Source organism: Stenella coeruleoalba, assembly GCF_951394435.1.
Source record: "Stenella coeruleoalba genome assembly, chromosome: 11".
Taxonomy (NCBI): Eukaryota; Metazoa; Chordata; class Mammalia; order Artiodactyla; family Delphinidae; genus Stenella; species Stenella coeruleoalba.
The window spans coordinates 395,736-416,606 of NC_137157.1; the positions used below are offsets into that span (position 1 = coordinate 395,736).

The following is a 20,871-nucleotide window of genomic DNA, read 5'->3' on the forward strand; positions in this document are numbered from 1 at the left end:
ATTTTCAGATAAAAGTACTAGAGGAAAAGAATCAATTCAGGGAAAGAGTTCCAGAAATCTACAATAGGATCCCCCTAAGTTTTAGTAAATACTCAGTCGTGCTTACGTAGAATAAAATTCCATAAGGCTGCGTAAAGAAAAGCTATTGGGAAACTGTAAACTATAAAATTCCCAGAGCTCATGTAGGACTGGGGGAAGGTCAAGATCCAATAGCTAAGTGGTGAGACATATTGAACACTGTCACATTCAGTGGGGCTAGACTAACCCCAGAGTAAAGACCACTTTAGACTGATGCTTACAAAGTTTTAAAATGAACCTGAAAAGAATCAAGGATCCACAAGAAACTTAACTGACTTCCAAAACCAACTTCAATACTCTTTAGAGGAGGATAATGAAATCCAAGCACTTATGTCCTGCAACAACAACAACAAAAAAAAATCCCAGACCTGCAGTGAATCAGGAAAAATCTGGAAGGAAAAAATCAGTCAAAACAGAATCAGAAAGGACAGAAATCACAGAATTAATAGACATGGACTTAGAACAACTATTATAAATGTACTCATGGATTTATAGAAAACATCAACACAATGAGCAAAGAAATGGAAGACATAAAAAAGAATCAAATGGAATTTTGAGAGATGAAAATTCAGTATATGAAATGAAAATTTTACTAGATGAGGTTAACAGTGGGTTAGACACTGAGGAAGAAAAGATAAGTGAACATGAAAACAGAGTAATAGAAACTATCCAAATTGAAGCAGAGAGAAAAAACATTGAAAAAAAATTAACAAGCCTCATTGATCTCTGGGAAAATATCAAGCAGTCTAACAACTATGTAATTGGAGACACGCACAAAGGGTAAGCACACACACAAAAACATTGAAAGAAATAATGGCTGAAATTTTTCCAAATGTTTTGAAAACTATAAACCCACAGGTCCAAAATACTCAACAAATCCCAAGCAGGAAAAACACAAAATAAACTACTTCAAAACATATAATAATCTAGTTGCTGAAAATTTATGATCAAAAAAAAGTATTAAAAACAGCCAGAAAAAAAGACACGTGCATATCAGGAAACAAGGATAAGAATTTTTGCTGATTTCTCATCAGAAACAATGTAAACCATAATAAATGGAATGACATCCTTAAATTGCTAAAAGGAAAACATTTTCAACCTAGTATTCTACATGCAGTGAAAACATCCTCCAAAAAGTGAAGGTGAAATAAAGACAACAACAGACATACAAAATCTGAGATAATTTTTCACTAGCATATCTGCAATACAAGGAATATTAAAATAAGTTATTTAGAATGAATGAAACACATCTGAGGAGAACTTGGGTGTACACAAAAGAATAAAGAGGACTGAGGGTAATCCTAAAAGATTTTTTTCATGCTTGAATTTCTTTAAAATATAATTGACTGCATACATTTTTAAAATCAGCAATGTACTGTAGAGTTTAAAACACATGTGTAAGTAAAACATACAACAACAACAGCACAAAGTGGGGGGAGGGAGAATAGGAAATACACTGTTGTAAGGTTCTTATATTTTTATTTGAGGGTAAACTATGATAATCTAAAAATACATACTACAAACTCAAGAGAATACACATTAAAAATCATAGAGGGACTTCCCTGGAGGTCCAGTAGTTAAGACTCCATGCTTCCAATGCAGGGGGCATGGGTTCAATCCCTGGTGGGGGAACTAAGATCTCGCATGCTGCGTGGCGTGGCCAAAAAAAAAAAAAAAATCACAGAGATATAGTTAGTTAGCTAAGAGTGGAGATAAAATGGAATTCTGAAACATGTTTGTTTAATATAAAAGAAAGCAAAAAGGAAGAGAAATAAAACAAAGGTAAGATGGGACAAATATAAGACAAATAGCAAGATGGTAGGTTTAAAGCCAAAATGTCAATAATTACATTAAATGGAAATCTTCTAAACACTTAAATGACAATGCAGAGATTGTTAGACTGTATAAAAAAGTGAGACCCAACTACAGGCTGTCTCAAGAGATGAATTTTAATATAAAAACAAAAATAAACTAGGGACTTCCCTGGTGGTCCAGTGGTAAAGAATCCTCCTACCAATGCAGGGGACACAGGTTCGATCCCTGGTCAGGGAACTAAGATCCCACATGCTGTGGGGCAACTAAGCCTGCACGCCGCAACTACTGAGCCTGTGCACCTCAGTGAGAGAGCCCACGTGCCACAAACTACAGAGCCCATGTGCCCTGGAGCCCATGCACCACAACTAGAGAGAGAAAAACCCACATGTCACAACTAGAGAGAAGCCTGCATGTTGCAATGAAAGATCCCATATGCCTCAATGGAGAACAGCATGCCGCAACTAAGACCTGACACAGCCACATAAATAAATAAATATTAAAAAAAAAAAAAAACTAAATGGAAAAGCCTGGAAGGGAGGAGAAGAACCAATGAATTAGAAGGAAAAAACAGAAATAAGTGAAATGGAATTGTTTTCTTAATTTCTCTTTCTGTTAGCTTATTGTTAGCATATAGAAATGCAATAGGTTTTGTTTTTGTTTTTCTTGGTAGTGCCGTGTGGCTTGTGGGATCTTACTTCCCCAACCAGGGATCAAACCTGGGCCTTGGCAGTAAAAGCACAGAGTCCTAACCACTGGACCTCCAGGGAATCCCCTAAAGGCAACAGATTTCTGTGTGTTGATTTTGTGCCCCACAAGATTACTGTATTTACTATTTCTTTTTTTCTAGAAAATTAAAAAAATATCCCACTTTATTATCAGGAAGCTAAAGTTAAAACTCCTTGCACCTTCACAGAAATGTTTTCACTGAAATATATATTTTCCCCATTTTATTTGATTTCTTTTTTATTGCGGTATATTGATTTACATATTATATAAGTTTCAGGTGTACAACATAGTGATTCATGATTTTAAAGGTTATACTCTATTTATAGTTATTATAAAATATTGGCTATAGTCCCTGTACAATAGATCCTTGTAGATTATTTACTTTATACATAGTAGTTTGTACCTCTTAATCCCCTACGCTTATCTTGTTCCTCCCTATTTGTTTATTATTTCTAATATTTTTTGGTGGGGTCTTTAGGGTTTTCTATATATAAAATCATGTCATCTGCAAATAGTGGCAGTTTTACTTCTTCCTTTCCAATTTGGATGCCTTTAATTTCTTTTTCTTGCCTAACTGCTCTGGCTAGGTTTTCCAATACTGTGCTGAATAAGAGCGGCAAGAGTGGGCATCCTTGTCTTGTTTCTGATTTTAGAGGTAATGCTTTCAGTTTTTCACCATTGAGTATGATGTTAGCTGTGGGCTCATCATATATGCCTTTATTATGTTGAGGTACATTCCTTCTATGCTCACTTTATTGAGAGTTTGTGTTTTTTTTGTATCATAAATGGGTGTTGAATCTTGTCAAATGCTTTTTCAGCATCTATTGAGATAATCATATGGTCTTTATCCTTCATTTTGTTAATGTGGTGTATCATATTGATTGATTTGTGGACATGGAACCATCCTTCCCTCCCTGGGATAAGTCCCACTCGATCGTGGTGTATGATCCTTTTAATGTATTATTGTATTGGTTTTCTAGTGTTTTGTTGAGGATTTTTCAATCTGTGTTCATCAGAGATGTTGGCCTGTAATTTTCTTTTTTTGTGTTGTCTTTGTCTGGTTTTGGAATCAGGGTGATGTTGGCCTTATAAAATGAGTTAGGAAGCATTCCCGCCTCTTCAGTTTTTTGGAGTAGTTTGAGATGAATAGGTATTAAATATTCTTTGGATGTTTGGTAGCATTTACCTTTGAAGCCATCTGGTCCTGGACTTTTGTTTCGGGGGAGATTTTTTTTTTTAGCGGTACGCGGGCCTCTCACTGTTGTGGCCTCTCCCGCCGCGGACCACAGGCTCCGGACGCGCAGGCCCAGCGGCCATGGCTCACAGGCCCAACCGCTCCGCGGCACGCGGGATCCTCCCAGACCGGGGCAGGAACTCGCGTCCCCTGCATCAGCAGGAGGACTCTCAACCACTGCACCACCAGGGAAGCCTCTGGGGGGAGCTTTTTGATTACTGTTAAAATCTCTGCAGTAGTGATCAGCCTATTCAGATTTTCTATTTCTTCATGATTCAGTCTTGGAAGGATGTATGATTCCAATGATTTGTCCATTTCTTCTAGGTTGTCTACTTTGTTGGCACATAGCTATTCATAATATTCTCTCATAATCCTTTGTATTTCTGAGGTATCCATTAGTTCTCCTCTTTCGTTTCTGATTTTATTTATCAGAGTCTTCTCTCTTTTTTTCTCAGTGAGCCTGGATAGATCTTTGTCAACTTTGTTTATCTTTCCAAAGAGCTACCTCTTAGTTTCACTGGTGTTTACTATTATCTTTTTGTCTCTACTTCATTTATTTCTGCTCTGCTCTTAATTATTTCCTTCCTTCTACTGATTTTGGGTTTTGTTTGTTCTTCTTTTTCTAGTTCCTTTAAGTGGAAAGTTATTGTTTATTTGAGATTTTTCTGTGTCTTGAGGTAGACCTATACTGCTATAAACTATGTTTTTGCTGCACCCCATAGATTTTTTTTTAGAATTCCTTTATTTTATTTATTTATTTATTTATGGCTGCGTCAGGTCTTAGATGCAACACATGGGATTTTCATTGCAGTGCGTGGGCTCTTTGTTGCAGCACTCAGGCTTCTCTCTAGTTGTGGCATGAGGGTTTCTTCTCTCTAGTTGTGGCACACAGGCTCCAGAGCGTGTGGGCTCAGTAGTTGCAGCACATGGACTTAGTTGTCCTGCTGCACGTGGGATCTTAGTTCCTCGACCAGGAATCAACATGTGTCCCCTGCATTGGAAGACAGATTCTTTACCACCAGACCACAAGGGAAGTCCCACCCCATAGATTAAAAAAATTTTTTTTATTGGAGTATAATTGCTTTACAATGTGTTAGTTTCTGCTGTACAATGAAGTGAATCAGCTATATATATACATATATCCCCTCCCTTTTGGACCTCCCTCCCACCCGCCATCCCACCCATCTAGAGCACTGAGCTCACAGAGCACTGAGAGCACTCACAGAGCACTGAGCTGAGCTCCCTGTGCTATACAGCAGGTTCCCACTAGCTATCTATTTTACACATGGCAGTGTGTATATGTCAAAGACCCTGAATAGCCAAAGCAATCTTGAGAAAGAAAAACAGAGCTGGAGGAATCAGGTTCCCCAACTTCAGACTATTCTACAAAGCTACAGTAATCAAGACAGTGTGGTACTGGCACAGAAACAGAAATATGGATCGATGGTACAGGCTAGAAAGCCCAGAGACAAACCCACGCACCTATGGCCACCTAATCTATGACAAAGGAGGAAAGGATATACAATGGAGAAAAGACAGCCTCTTCAATAAGCGGTGCTGGGAAAACTGGACAGCTACATGTAAAGGAATGAAATTAGAACACTCCCTAACACCATACACAAAAATAAACCCCAAATGGATTAAAGACCTAAATGTAAGACCAGACACTATAAAACTCTTAGAGGAAAATTTAGGAAAAACATTCTTTGACATAAACCACAACAAGATCTTTTTCGACCCAGCTCCCAGAGTAATGAAAATAAAAATAAAGATAAACAAATGGGACCTAGTTAAACTTAAAAACTTTTGCACAGCAAAGGAAACCATAAACAAGACAAAAAGACAACCCTCAGAATGGGAGAAAATATGTACAAATGAAGCAACAGGCAAGGGATTAATCTCCAAAATATACAAACAGCTCATATAGCTCAATAACAAAAAACAAATAACCCAATCAAAAACTGGGCAGAACCTAAATAGACATTTCTCCAAAGAAGACATACAGTTTGCCAACAAGCACATGAAAAGATGCTCAACATCACTAATTATTAGAGAAATGCAAATCAAAACTACAATGAGGTATCACCTCACACCATTTAGAATGGGCATCATCAGAAAATCTACAAACAACAAATGCTGGAGAGGGTGTGGAGAAAAGGGAACCCTCTTGCACTCTTGGTGAGAATGTAAATTGATACAACCACTGTGGAGAATAGTATGGAGGTTCCTTAAAACACTAAAACCAGAACTACTATATGACCCAGCAATCCCACTACTGGGCATATACCCTGAGAAAACCATAATTCGAAATGACACATGTACCTCAGGGTTCATTATGACAGATGAATGTATAAAGAAGATGTGGTACCTATATACAATGGAATATTACTCAGCCATAAAAAGGAATGAAATTGGGTCATTTGTAGAGATGTGGATGGACCTAGATTCTGTCATATAGAGTGAAGTAAGTCAGAAAGAGAAAAACAAATATCATATATTAATGCATATATGTGGAATCTAGAAAAATGGTACAGATGAATCTATTTCCAGGGAAGGAATAGAGACACAAACATAGAGAGCAGGCATGTGGACACAGTGAGGGAAGGGGAGGGTGGGACGAACTGGGAGATTAGGATTGACATATATACACTACCATGCACCCTATACACTAACAATGAAAGATCAGAAAGAGAAATTAAGGAAATAATCCCATTTACCATTGCAACAAAAAGAATAAAATACCTAGGAATAAACCTACCTGAGCAGGCAAAAGACCTGTACTCAGAAAACTATAAAACACTGATGAAAGAAATCAAAGATGACACAGACAGATGGAGAGATATACCATGTTCTTGGATTGGAAGAATCAATATTATGAAAATGACTATACTACCTACAGATTTTGATATGTTGTATTCTTATTTTCATTTGTCTTCAGGTATTGTTTTATGTCTGCTTTGATTTTTTTCGTTGACCCAATGTTGTTCAGTAGCATGTTGGTCAGTCTCCACATATTTGTGATCTTCCCAGCTTTCTGCTTGTAGTTGATTTCTAGTTTCATACCGTTGGATTGGAAAATTGCTTGATATGATTCCAATCTTCTTAAATTTATTGACACTTGTTTTGTGTCTCAACATACGGTCTATTCTTGAGAAAGTTCCATGTGCACTTGAGAAGAATGTGTTTTCTGCTGCATTTGGATGGAATGTTCTGTACAAATCTATCAAATCCATCTGGTCCAATGTTTCATTTAAGGCCACTGTGTCCTTGTTAACTTTCTGTATGGGTGAACTATCTGTTGATGTAAGTGGGTGTTAAAATCTCCTATCATCATTGTGTTACTGTCAATTTCTCTCTTTAGGTCTGCTAATGTTTGTTTTAAATATTTTGGTGCTCCCATGTTAGGTGCATATATATTACTAATGTCATGTCTTCTTGATGAGTAGCCTTCTTCATCATCGTACACTACCCATTTTTGTGTCTTGTTACCTTTTTTGGCTTGAAGTCTATTTTGTCTGATATGAACATGGCTGCACCCCTTTCTTCTGGCTGCCATTTGTTTGGAGCGTCACCTTTCATTCCTTCACTGTGAGCCTGCGTGTGTCTTCAGAGCTGAGGTGGGCCTCCTGGAGGCAGTTTTAGCTGGGTCTTATTTTTTACTCCACTCTGTGTGTTTTGACTGGCGACACCAACCCATTTATATTTAGGGTGATTATTGATAGCTGAGAACTTAGTGTTGCCATGTTATTTCTTGTTTTCTGGTTGCTCTACAACTCCATTGTTTCTTTTTTCTTGTGTTTCTGTCTGCCATTTTGGTTTGGTGGTTTTCTCTTATGTTTTTCTCAGTTTCCTCTTTTTTGTTTCATGTCTCTTCTCTAGATTTATGTTTTGTCATTATCATGAGGTTTGTATAAAATGTTTCTGAGATAAAATGGTCTTTTTTCTGCAGATAGCATCTTATCTTCATTTACCTACAAGGGTTCTGTCGTTTTCCTCTTCCCCTTTTGTGTTTTTGTTGTCTCAAATTATCTCTTTTTATGTTGTGAGTTTGTTAACAAATTGAAGTAGCCATAGTTTTTTTTCTTCTTTCCCCCTTTTTAACATTTATGCTATAATAAAGTGTTTAAAAACCTATTCTGATAAAGAGTTGCAATTTTCTGATTCTGTCTATTTATCACCTTACTTGAAGTTTTGTGTACTTTAGCCTTTTTGTTTCTGGTAAAAGAGCTCCTTTCAACATTTCTTGTAAGGCAGATCTAGTGGGTTGTTTGTTTGGGTTTTTTTTAATTGAAGTATAGTCAAATACAATGTTGTGTTAATTTCTGCTGTACAGCAAAGTGACTCAGTTATACATATATATCAGTACACTCTTTTTCATATTCTTTTCCACTATGGTTTATTACAGGATATTGAATATAGTTCCCTGAGCTATACAGTGGAAACTTGCTGCTTAACCATTAGGTCTAGTATTAATGAACTTCCTCAGCTCTTGTTTGTCTCGGAAAGTCTTTATTTCCCTTCATATCTGAATGATAACTTTGCTGGATAAAGTATTCTCGGGTGACAGTTTATATCTTTCAGTACTTTGAGAATATCGTTCCACTCCCTCCTGGCCTGTAGAGTTTCTTCTGAGAAATCTGCTGATAAATTAATGGGGGCTCCTATGTAGGTTAACATCCTTTTTTCCCCAGCTACCTTCAAAATTCTTTGTTATTGACTTTTGACAATTTTAATATAATGTGTCTTAGAGAAGGTCTTTTTGCATTGAGGTAATTAGGTGTTCTCTTAACTTCATGGACTTGTATATCCATAACAGGGAAGAGCCAATTTTCACTCCATGTTGGATCTGTTTCTTTGACTTTAGCCTTTGCTCTTCATTGCTTTTGTTATTATAATCATACATAATGGCCTGCCTCAGGGAACCCTGCCCACCTGTGAATGGCTGCAAGAGAGAAGAAATTAACACGTCCAAGGCTGGCCATTCCAGATGTTTGCCCTTGTTACTTTACTTCCCTCTCTGATTCTATAAAAGAAACTGGTGTCCAGACCCCAATAAGATGGTTATTTTGAGACACTAGTCTGCCATCTTCTCAGTCTGCTGGCTTTCCGAATAAAGTTGTATTCCTTGCCTCAAAAAAAAAGAATTTTATCATTTTAAAAATATTTTATTTCTCTTGCCTCTTATATTTGTATCATTTCTAGATTTCTGTTTTTGCTCTTTCTCTCTTCCATATGGTCTGCTCTATTTCCAATTCTTTCTAATGCATCCTTCATCTCATCTATTGAGTTCTTCAGCTCCAGAATTTCTGTTTGGTTTCTTTTTAGAGTTTCAATCTCTTTGGTAAAGTATTCCTTCAGTTCATTAATTTTCTTCCTGAGCCCATTTAACTACCTTTACGAGTTTTCTTGCAGCTCACTGATTTTCTTCATGACAGCTATTTTGAATTCTCTATCAGTTAGATCACAATATTCCATGATTTTAAGTTTGGTTTCTGGAGAACTGTCATTTCCTTTTTGTGGTACAGTGTTATCGTGGTTCTTCGTGGTGCTTGACAAGTTGTTCCTCTGCCAGTGCATGTGAAGTGGCAAACAGCGTTCTGCTTGAGTCTGCGCTGCCTCTTGTTATATTTGAGAGTCAGCACTTTCCACCCTCCACTGCCTCTGCCAGGGGTGTCGCCCTGTGCCCTCACGATCACTTCTTGTACCTCTGGAGTCACTGGTATCTTGCTGCTGCCAGCGTGGCTATTACTGCTTCCTGGGGCACCAGGAGAGTGGGCTCTTCCATTTTGCCTGGGATCCCGTGGGCCGCAGGCTCTGCCACCGCCGGGGGAGGGTTTGGGTAGGGGGAGCCAATGTTGCACAGGTGTCCCTGTCATGTCCACTGTAAGGTGCACAGGCTCTGTCACTGCAGGGTCGGGGGAGTCATGGGCCCCTCTGCAGCTGAAGGGATGGGATCCCAGGCCTCATGGCTGCCATGGTGGCTGGGGCGATGGAGTCACGTGCGTCACCGCCCCTGCTACTGCCAAGTTCTCTGGGGCTGCAGGCTCAGCTGCTGCAGGTGGGAATCCAGGACTGCAGGCACCACCCCACTGTTCCCCCAGTTCCACCTCCTCTACGGGCTCCAGTCCACCCACCTTCAGATGTACAGAAGTGTGGAATTCTCCAGCACCCTAGTGTATGGGGCAGAGGCACCCTTTTAGCATTGTGAATGTTTTACTGGTTGTAGATTGAAGGGGAGAGACAAAGGGAAGGTCTCAATTTGCCATGTTGCAGACATCCCTCCACGAAACACTATTTTTACTTGAAAGAAAATTGACAAACTATGGTTATTCTGACTTGGGTGTTTGGCAAACACTTTCTCAAAAATGAATAAAGTGAGTGTGTCACTTCATGGAAAACAACTGATAGTATTTGTAGCCAATGATAAAATTTGTGCTTTTAAGCAAAACTTAGATTTTTGGAAAACGTGTGTCTATCATCATGAGCTTAAAGTTTCTCAATATTTAAATATTTTTCTGATGAGATTGGTGGTGACATTAACAAGTGTGATTTTTAAAATATTATATAATAAAATCTGTCAAAATTTGGAAGATCTATATAACTCAAGGAACCAGTATTTTCCAAATGACAAATGAATGCATGATGTTTTAAAATTATGCATAACTAAAAGACCCATTCTGCATGCAAGACCGAGCAATAGATTTTGATGTAGCAGAAGACGAAAAATGGGACATCCCTGGTGGCGCAGTGGTTAAGAATCCACCTGCCAATGCAGGGGACACGGGTTCGAGCCCTGGTCCAGGAAGATCCCACATGCCACGGAGCAAGTAAGCCCGTGCGCCACAACTACTGAGCCTGCGCTCTAGAGCCCGTGAGCCACAACTATTGAGCCCGTGCACCACAACTACGGAAGCCTGTGTGCCTAGAGCCCGTACTCCACAACAAGAGAAGCCACCGCAATGAGAAGCCCGTGCACTGCAACGAAGAGTAGCACCCACTTGCTGCAACTAGAGAAAGCCCGTGTGCAGCAATGAAGACCCAATGCAGCCAAAAATAAAAAGATAAATAAATAAATTTATTAAAAATTTTTTCTAAAAAAAAAAAGACAAAAAAGTTCATTGATATGGTTTCAAGTTCCAAATTGCAACTAACCTCTAAGAAACTACCTCTTGTCAACTCTTGGTGTAGTATCAACGAAGATCCACAATTATCTGAAAAAGCTATTGTTTGCTTCCAACTACAAATCTAAGTCAGGCTGGGTTTTCTTCATGTTTCAACCAAAACAACACATGGAAGAGACTGACTGCAGAAGCAGGTACAAGAACCAGCCATCTCCAGTTAAGCAGACACTGAAGAAACTTGCAAAAATGTAAAAAACAATGCCACTGTTCTCATCAAAGTTTTATTTTATAAAATAGTTACTTTTGTAAGATATTATTTATGTTGACATGTTGAGGGCTTATTATCATTTTAAATGAATAAATAAATCATTCCCTCATGCACATACCATACTTCTTCAAGTGTTCAGTCAGAAAAATCAAATCCTGTCCAAGGGAGAAAAATTAGTCTGGACTCAGAAATTTTCATCTCCAATATTCAAGTCTAGGACACAATGGAATGATGAGACAACAGCTGTGAGGGAAAGAAGTAGTGACTGTGGCAGGACAGGAAAATGATCCCCCAAGAGAGAGTCACATCCTAATGCTTGGAACCTGTAAATGTTACCTTATTTGGAAAAAGGATCTTTGCAGGTTTGATTTAATTAAGGATTTTGAGATGAGATTATCCTGGATTATCCAGGTTGGCCCTGAATATGATCACAGTGTGTTTATAAGAGAGCTAGAGGGAGGGTTTCCCTGGTGGCTCGGTGGTTAAGAATCCACCTGCAGGTGCAGGGGACACGGGTTCGATCCCTGGTCTGGGAAGATCCCACATGCCGCAGAGTAACTAAATCCGTGTGCCACAACTACTGAGCCTGCGCTCTAGAGCCCATGAGCCACAACTACTGAAGCCCGCGTGCCACAACTACTAAAGCCCACGTGCCTAGAGCCCCTGCTCCACAACAAGAGAAGCCACCGCAATGAGAAACCCTCGCACCACAACAAAGAGTAGCCCCCACTCGTCGCAACTAGAGAAAGCCCGCACGCAGCAACGAAGACCTAATGCAGCCATAAATAAATAAATTTATTTTTTTTTAAAAAAAGAGAGAGAGCTAGAGGGAGATTACACAGACAGAAGAGGTGGGAGCAGTGTTGACCACGGAGCAGAGACTGGAGTGATGCAGCCACGTGCTCAGGAATGCTTGCAGCCTCCAGAAAAGACAAGGAATGGATTCTCCCTTAGAACTTCTGAGGAAGTGCAGCCCTGGTGACACCATCATTTCAGCACAGTGACAGTGATTTCACACCCAAAGACTTGGGTATAAGTGGTTTGTTCAGGAAGTGATTCCATGAAACACAGAGATGAAGGAGGAAAAGAGTGGGACAGGAAAGGAGGAATCGAAACGTAGGCGTGTGCTCCTTAGGTTACTGCTCTGGGTAACAACGCCTTCACTTCAGCAGGACCTCCTGAGAAGTGTACAGAATACCTCTTAGGATTGTCCAACCATTCCTCCACTGACTCCTGTCTCCAGGCCCTGAGTTGCCCCCCAGAGACCTAGGCTGTGCTGGTGAGCAGGCCAGGTAGGCTCCTGTGGTATCAGAGAAGGCCTGGGGCAGGAAGTTCAAAGACACACAGCAGGTGCCAGAGATGCATCTCTGTAAGTCCACTGCAATTAAAGGTGTGCTGAGGGCATCATTCAAGACACCAGCTCTTGTATCCCACAGTCTACGCAGGCACCACGTTAAGTCCACGCTGCCGTGATTCTTTGAGGTGAAGTCTCGAAGGTCATGACCTTTACAAAAGCCTTAATATAAGAGTGTCAGTAGAACAAATACAGTCCCCACTGCCACACCTGCTCCTGAGGCTGTAGCTAATATTGGTCATGTCCCTTCTCCTCTGCCCATTCTAGGTTTCCCTCACTGTCGGCCAGCATTTCAGCCGGTCCACGTGGCTCTCCTGGTCAGGTTACGAGACCTCCATCCCCGAAGGCTCTGAGCCCTTGGCAGGTTGTGGCTGCTCTTATCACTTGGCATGGAAGCAACCAGACAGAACCAGGCGAGTCCTCCACGCTAGACCAACTCCTGATTGCCCCACTAAGTATCTACCTCTAATAATCGGGACCTACGATCCCCTCCTTCTTTGCCTGCTGGTTCACCGGCACAAGGAGCTCAAAGTGACCTGGTGGAATTTGCAGATTCTGGTTCAGTGGAGGAGTCCTTCCCTGGAATCAGTGGAAGCTCCCTTGTGGAAGTGTTCCCTACCTGGGAACCAGGGGGTCTAATCCAGCAGAGCTCTAGGCTGCTCGTAGGTAATACAGGGTATCACAGAAGCGGTACAGCCCACAGCAATCTATACATTGCTGTACCTTTTTCACTGTAAAATGAGTTTCTTGGTCCAAGGTAATGTTATACATGATCCCGTGTTGGTAAATCGAGCATTCTCTAAGCTTCTAGATAGTAATGCTACTCTAAGACCTTGTGGATAGGGAAGGCAAACTCATATCCAGAGCAGGTATCAATTCCAGTAAAGATGAATCAATCTCTCTCCTGGGTGGAAAGGATCTGCTGTAACGAACCTGTCACCAAGTCATCTAGGGATGGTACCATATCAGGAGCTCAGCACTAAGACTGCTAACAGGTCAGAAATTCATAGGCAGTAATAATTAGATAAGCCTTGATAAGAAAGAGCCTGTGTTGGTGGGCATAGCTTGCCACCATGACAACTCCATTCATGGCCTCACCTTACAAGCACAAGTGTAGCCAAGGACAGAAGCTGACTGACATCTATCCATCCAATTTGTTACCCAGTGACCCCTGTGCAGTGGGTATGAACATGAGGCACAAAGATACACACACTTGTGGCCAGTGCTACAGGTCCATCTCCTTTCCCAGACCTCCTTGTCTCCAGTATCCCCTCTCGCTCTTGCCAGTCCCTGACCAACGAGCAAGGCATCTGTCTCAACCCAGAAGTTTATGTGCTCACCTTCCTTAGGCCACTATTCTGTCCACTCCCTTCCCTCCCTACGAAGTGAGTATCCAAGTGTACTGCTCAAAGCTTTGGTCTCTGGAAGAATTCTCTTCATTACTGTCGTTCAGAGCCACCTGAAGTGGGATGGTAGCGCAGCAGTACTTCATTTTCAGCTCATACCAACACATCGAGCTGACCCGTCTGTGAGCCAGACCTAAATTTTTCTTCCTGTCTGCTAAGAAGCACTGGTACAACAAGGTGGGAGACGTGCGGGCCACAGCCACCTCTTCCTATAAATGACCAGTACTCTCTGGACAGACTGGGGTCCAAACCTTTTTCATTGGGCAATGAATTGCTACTGAGCCTGGTGGATTTGCCAGTATCTAGTTTAGGACAGGCAGGTTTGGTCACATGATCATTTGATGCCCCATAATCAGGCGCCCAGTCTCTAATTGGGCCCCATAGCGTGTCAGAAGCTGCTTTCAGTTGGTGAGTAGCTCTTCTCTGTAGCTGGCATGGTCTTGCTTCAGAACCCTAGGGGTGGGCACTCCAAATCTCCCGTCGGAGCCCACCACAGGTGCTGCACAGGGTCCCTCTCTGCCACACACAAGCCACAACCCATTGGTTCTATTGAGAGACAGGGGAACCCATCCTCCAGCGTGGATCTTCACCAGAGCCCTCCTTTGCTCTGGGCCCCATTCAAAACCAGCAGTCTTCCAAGCCACCCGATAAATGGGTCAGACAGTATTCCCAAGGGTGGTACATGCTGACTCCAAAATCCAGAGGTGCATGGAGTGGTAGGCCTCATTTTTCATGTTAGGGATGCAAGATGCAGCAACTTGCCCTTATCTCAGAGGTGACAGCCTGGTTTGCCCTACAACACTGCACCCCTGGAAACTTCACTGATGACAGGCCCCAGAACTTCTGAGGGTTTATCTCTCATCCTCTGACATGCACTGTCTTACCAGGGACAGAGCACTTGTCACTTTCTTCCTCACCGTGTCCAATTAGCATAATTTCAACAGTTTTATGGAGAATGTCCAGATGATCAAGGTCTCAACGATTACACTGTGACAGAAAGCATGACTTAAAACAGACTTGAAGTAAGACAATGTATACGTTTGGCTGTCCTTCCCATATAAAAGTGAACTGCTTTTGGAAACTTACTCTTTACTACTGGAAATGGAAAGGAATGTTCACCACATCCATTGCATTATCAGGTGCCAGAGGTGCATTAATCAGTTCCAGTACAGATACCTCACCTGACACAGCTGCTGTGATTAGGGATGCTAACTGGCTAAGTTTGTGGTAGTCCACCACCATTTGCTTGAATCCATCTGGATTCTGCAGGGGCCACGCAGGTGAATTGAAGGTGATGTAGTAGGGATTTATGTCTTTGAGAGTAAGCAATCTCTGCAATCCCACATGGAATGCAGCATTGGAGAGGGTGGGGAGTTTCAGAGGCTTCCACTTCGCTCTTCCTACCATGACTCTTCTTATTCCACAGATCAGGGATCAATGTACAGGCTCTCCCCACCGCTAGGTATAATTACCCCAAGTACGTACTGGAGTGACCTCAACACTTGGGTCAGGACTCTGTTTATCATCTGACTTCCACAGCCTCCACTCAAACCAGTGACTCATGACGCTTCATATACCCTGGCACACGTGTCACCTCAGATCTTGTATCCAACAGCCCTTGAAAGGTCTGGATAGTCCCTTTTCCAAAGTAAATGTGTTACTTTGTTAAGAGGTGCTGGGTCCCTTTGGGGAAAGATTAGAGGAATATTTTTTTACGTACTTATGGTGGCACTGTAGGATCCTTTCTATAAGAGACCAAGCCTCCCTTTCAACCAGTGGACTCCAGGTCTCAGAACTGGCTCAGATTTAAATACAGAGTGAGGGATCATGATTTCCCATTGCAGTGACTGACATTTGCTTTCTGATCACCAATTCTTGATTTTTTTCTCGTTATTCAAATCAAACACCACTCAGGTCAGCTGTTCATCTACTTCACCCCAAAGAACACCATGGTCCAACAGCGCCACAGATCCCCGTGGATCAAGTCTTCCTGGTCGCCACTCCAGCATGGGGCAGAAGAAATGCAAGGAGGCATTTCAAACTGCTGCGGTGGGACAAGGAGACGTGATGCAGCCCCAGGTGCCTGCTCCAAGCTGTGAGCCTCTCCTCCTGGGCTTGATTTTAGGTCCGGAGGCAAGAGGGGTAGTGGAGCAGGACATGAAGACAGTGGTTTCAAGCAGGGTAACAATAGCCTCCTCCAGCGGCGGGCTTCAACTGACAAGGGAGTCTCAGCGGTGAGGAGGGATTTAAGGTTACGCATCAACAAATGTTTATTCGGCACCTACCAGGTGCCCCACACTCCCCACCCCCTAGATGTGAGCCCCACACACACACTCTCTCCCTTTCCCCCACACTCAGGACTCGCCACACTCATTCAACGGCCCTCTTCCTTGCCCAACTGCCCCGGGGGCCAAATCTGTACAGTGAGGGGCTGCCGCCGCCGCTGCCCGCGCTGCCCTGTCCGCTCCCAGGTCCTGACGAAGGCCCACCTCGACTCACGAGCACTTTCCCGGTGACACCGCCTTTAGGCGCCGGACCGGCTTCTCAGCCCGGTACGCGCCACCCGCCCACGTGGTTCGCTCACGTGACACGCCACTGCGCCGTGGGCCCTACCGCTCAGGACGCTTCTGATTGGCCCGAACCATTTCCTGCTTCCGGGTTAAGGTCCAAACAGCACTGTCTTTTCGAGCGGCCCCGCCAAGAGAGAGAGGCCATTGGCCTTTGCTCTGAGCAGGGGCGGGGCACAGCCTTCGGAACTAGCACCCGGACGAGGGTCTCCGAGACAGCCGAGCGGCGCCGCAAAGAGCCGAATAGAGCCAAGGAGACCCGAGTACGACCCGAGCAGCGCAGGCTGGCCGGAAGCGGAGCCGAGCGCAGCCGGAAGGAGCCGAGCGCGCCCGAAGGGTCTGTGCGCGGCGGGGCGTTGGCCGAGTCAAGCCCGAGCCATGGCGGCTGAGGGGACAGATGTGGCCAGAGGCGGGGCTGTTGGAGGCCGCCTGGCCAAGGGCAGCTTGCGGCAGGCTATGTGCCCCGACGCGGCCCCGAGCCGGAGGCGCGGCTCGGCGCGGTCGCGAGACGCCGAGCGCCGAGCCTACCAGTGGTGCCGGGAGTACTTGGGCGGGGCCTGGCGCCGAGTACGGCCGGAGGAGCTGAGGGTTGACCCCGTGAGGTGGGAGGTCAGGGGTCAGCCCCTCTTGTGCGCGGGCCGGGGTCAGGCTTAGGCTCGGGCCCTCGGGACACTCAGCGTTCCTGGGCCGGGGGCGGGGCGGGGCAGGGCCGGGAGCTACGGGGGGGCGCGGGGGCTGGACGCCGGGCCGGTGGAGCGGATGGCGGGCTGAGCGCGCCCTGCTGTGGGTCTGCAGCGGAGGCCTCAGTAACCTGCTCTTCCGCTGCTCGCTGCCTGACCACCTGCCCCGCGTTGGCGAGGAGCCCCGGGAGGTGCTGCTGCGGCTGTACGGGGCCATCCTGCAGGTGAGCAGGGAGTGAAGGCCGCAGTGGCCTCAGGTCCTCTCACCCAAGTGTGGCAGGTGGTATGGTCCCCACTAAGCAGTTGAGGACACTGAGCCTTAGGAGCTAAGTATTTTGTCCATTGTGATACTAACGCCTGCGCTCTGGAGCCCCCGGGCAATAGAACAGGAAGTCCGGATAGAACCAACCAAATAGAACCAGATAGAACCAGATGTGGGGGGAGGAGCAAGAAGACCCGCGGGTTTGTCAGCGCCACTTTGCCTCTGGCCCCTTGTGACCGTGGTCCCTTCGCTGTCTGTTTTTCTTAAGGGAGTGGACTCCTTGGTCCTTGAAAGTGTGATGTTCGCCATCCTTGCAGAGCGGTCACTGGGGCCCCAGCTCTACGGAGTCTTTCCAGAGGGCCGGCTGGAACAGTACATCCCAGTACGAGCCCGGCCCCGACCTCCCCGAAGCATCTCCTTCCCCAGCCCCTATTCCCCTTCCCAATGTCTGCTTTCACATCCCTCACCCCAGGTAGGGAATTTTCCCCAAGCCCTGACTTCCCCCACCTCCGTTGCCCCACCCTTCCCCCCTCCTGCCCCAGCCCCTTCACCACCCTGATAGGTTCCTGGGTGCAGAGCAGGCCACTGAAGACGCATGAGCTTCGAGAGCCCGTGTTGTCTGCAGCCATCGCCACGAAGATGGCCCAGTTCCATGGCATGGAAATGCCTTTCACTAAGGAGCCCCACTGGCTATTTGGGACCATGGAGCGGTGAGTCGGGGGCCTCCTCAGGGCTCCTGCACATAGGCCGAACCCTCATGTTGGCAGTTACTAGGCTGGGGTGTGACTGAATGCATCTAGTGCTCTGTCTACCTCTCCAGCTGAGGGGATCAAGTGTCCCACTGTCTAGCATGGTTTCTCACACAACAGGCTTCCAAATGATTGCCAGACAAGTCATTCGGTGACCGAACGGGTAGGACAGAGGGGAGGGATAGCAGAGTGAGTATATCCTGTTCTTGGGGCTTCAGGTATTTAAAGCAGATCCAGGACCTACCCACCACTGGCCTCCCCCAGATGAACCTGCTGGAGATGTACAGCTTGCAGGACGAGATGGGCAGCCTCAGGTGAGGGCAGGCAGGATGGGGCAGGGGTGGGGGGGTGGGGACAGAAGAGCACAGGAGATGTGCCAGGCACCTAGTGGGGTCCTACCCAGGATTTGCTGAAGGCTGGGGTCAGGGCCTCGCCCATGCGCGTGCCTCTGACCCTCCTTTCGTCACTCCTGCTCAGGACCCATGCCCGTGTTCCCCTGCAGGAAGTTGCTAGACTCTACCCCATCACCAGTGGTCTTTTGCCACAATGACATCCAGGAAGGTAGGAGAAGGCATCTGAGTCTCCCAACCTCAGGTGAGGGGGGCCAGAGGACCCTGGAGTGACCAGAACCTCACCACATTTCTCCAGGGAACATCTTACTGCTCTCAGAGCCAGAAAACGTTGACGGCCTCATGCTGGTCGACTTCGAGTACAGCAGTTATAACTACAGGTGAGGGTAAGAGGATGGCCTCCCATGGGTCTGTTCCCACAGTGCCCTGGAAAAGCAGACCAGGCCTTCATCTCTGCATCCCAGCTGCCCAGCGTATTTGGGGACTGAGTGTCCACCTTATTCCCTCAGGGGCTTTGACATTGGGAACCATTTTTGTGAGTGGGTTTACGATTACACTCATGAGGAGTGGCCTTTCTACAAAGCGCAGCCTGCAAACTACCCCACCCGGGGACAGCAGGTATGTGGGCCAGAAGCTGGGAGCAGGACCTGGCTTAGAAGGGAGAAGGAGGTTGAAGTCTGGAAGGAATGGCGAGCAAGGGTGTTAACTGGGAAATGCTCCCCAGTCCCCCCATTTCCTGACTCTTGTCTTTTGATTTCAGCTCCATTTTATTCGCCACTACCTGGCAGAGGTAAAGAAAGGTGAGACCATCTCCCAAGAGGAGCAGAGGAAACTGGAAGCAGATTTGCTGGCAGAGGCTAATAGGTGAGGAAAGACGTGTGGGGCAGGGGTGGAGCAGGGTGCAGAGGCAAGGGGGGGAATGTGGCAGGTAGACTCACTGGGCTGCAGGTTAGGGGTCAGTGCAGAGTGGGGGCAGGAAGTGGGGATGAGGTCTGAGGCTGATGGGGAAGAACAGTTTGAGAGTGGGAAGAGTCAGGACAGGGTAGGGGTTAAGACGATAGGGGAGAAGTTAGAGCTTTGGGGCTTGACCAGCCTGGAGGAGGGGGTTCAGGCAGTGCCAAATGTGCTCTGAACCCCCCTTTTCCTGCTCCCCCTCAGGTATGCTCTGGCATCTCATTTCTTCTGGGGTCTCTGGTCCATCCTCCAGGCATCCATGTCCACTATAGAATTTGGTTACTTGGTAAGTAACCAGGTTGGGTGAGTTAGGTGTGGGGACGGGGCGCAGCAGAGGCCTTGGACCCTCTAGGCCAGCTGTGGGCAGACTGAGGGGGGTGTGGGGTGCTAGTCCCACCCCTTTTCACCAGTGCGCGGGTTTCCTTCCTTAGGAGTACGCCCAGTCTCGGTTCCAGTTCTACTTCCAGCAGAAGGGAGAGCTGACCAGCTTCCACCCCTCATCCTGACTCTCCACATCCCAACTCCTTGGATTTCTCCTGGAGCCTCCAGGGCAGGACCTTGGAGGGAGGGACAAAGGGGAGGCCCTGGGGACTGGGCTGAGCCCGAGTGAGACTGGGGTTAAGGAGGCTGACCTTCCCCCTCACCCCCCGAGTTTGAGCAGGTCCCCACCGCAGGCAAGTGGGCAGAAGCCCTGGGATGTGTACCTTAAGACAATAAACTAGCTTCTTCCTTCACACCGTCCTAACCCTGCTTGGGTGCGGCGGCAAGTACCGACCAAGGACTGCACACAGATTGACAAAGGGGCCACTGCTAGGAGCCTCAGTTTCCTCTCCTGAAAAGCGTGGCTGTTGGGTGATCTGGGCTTGAAAGTGGTTAGGGGTCCATTCTGCTGTGCCCCACCCCGGCTCCAGCTTAGAAGTGATAAATACTCAGAGGACTTGGGTCGGGCAGTGGGGAGTTACGGGGTACAAAGAGGGCCCCGGGGTGGGGCTGCCCAACCCTGAGCGCTGGCGATCAGGGAACAGGAGGCACAGCTGACACACTGGTGACCTTTTCCCTACATTCGGCTATTTTTAGCTCTAATGCCACCATCCTCACGTGAGACCCGTTGGGCGCCCCAGGCTCTCAGACCTTTGAGCCATCTTCATCTTGCAGAAACCCGGCTCCCCCCCACTCCTGATTCTCGCCTCGGAGCCGGGGAGATTCTGGTTGCCAATCCCCAACTGTTCTCTCAACCCAAATTTGGGAGTGGGTGTCAGGTTCCCGGTGAGGGCGGGACTTAGGTGGCCAGGCCTGAAGGACGTGGG

General features: G+C 45.8%; 1 protein-coding gene across 1 annotated transcript; it reads left to right on the plus strand.

Moving 5' to 3' along the window:
• The first annotated feature begins 16,337 nt into the window (after positions 1 to 16,337).
• CHKB (choline kinase beta) lies at positions 16,338 to 20,814 on the plus strand. Its single transcript, XM_079935973.1, has 11 exons — positions 16,338 to 17,171; positions 17,365 to 17,473; positions 17,780 to 17,893; positions 18,088 to 18,221; positions 18,479 to 18,574; positions 18,763 to 18,821; positions 18,909 to 18,990; positions 19,120 to 19,228; positions 19,371 to 19,474; positions 19,769 to 19,850; positions 19,996 to 20,814. The coding sequence occupies exons 1-11, from the start codon at positions 16,948 to 16,950 to the stop codon at positions 20,068 to 20,070; spliced, it is 1,188 nt and encodes a 395-aa protein (XP_079792099.1). The 5' UTR covers positions 16,338 to 16,947; the 3' UTR covers positions 20,071 to 20,814.
• The last annotated feature ends 57 nt before the right edge of the window (positions 20,815 to 20,871 follow it).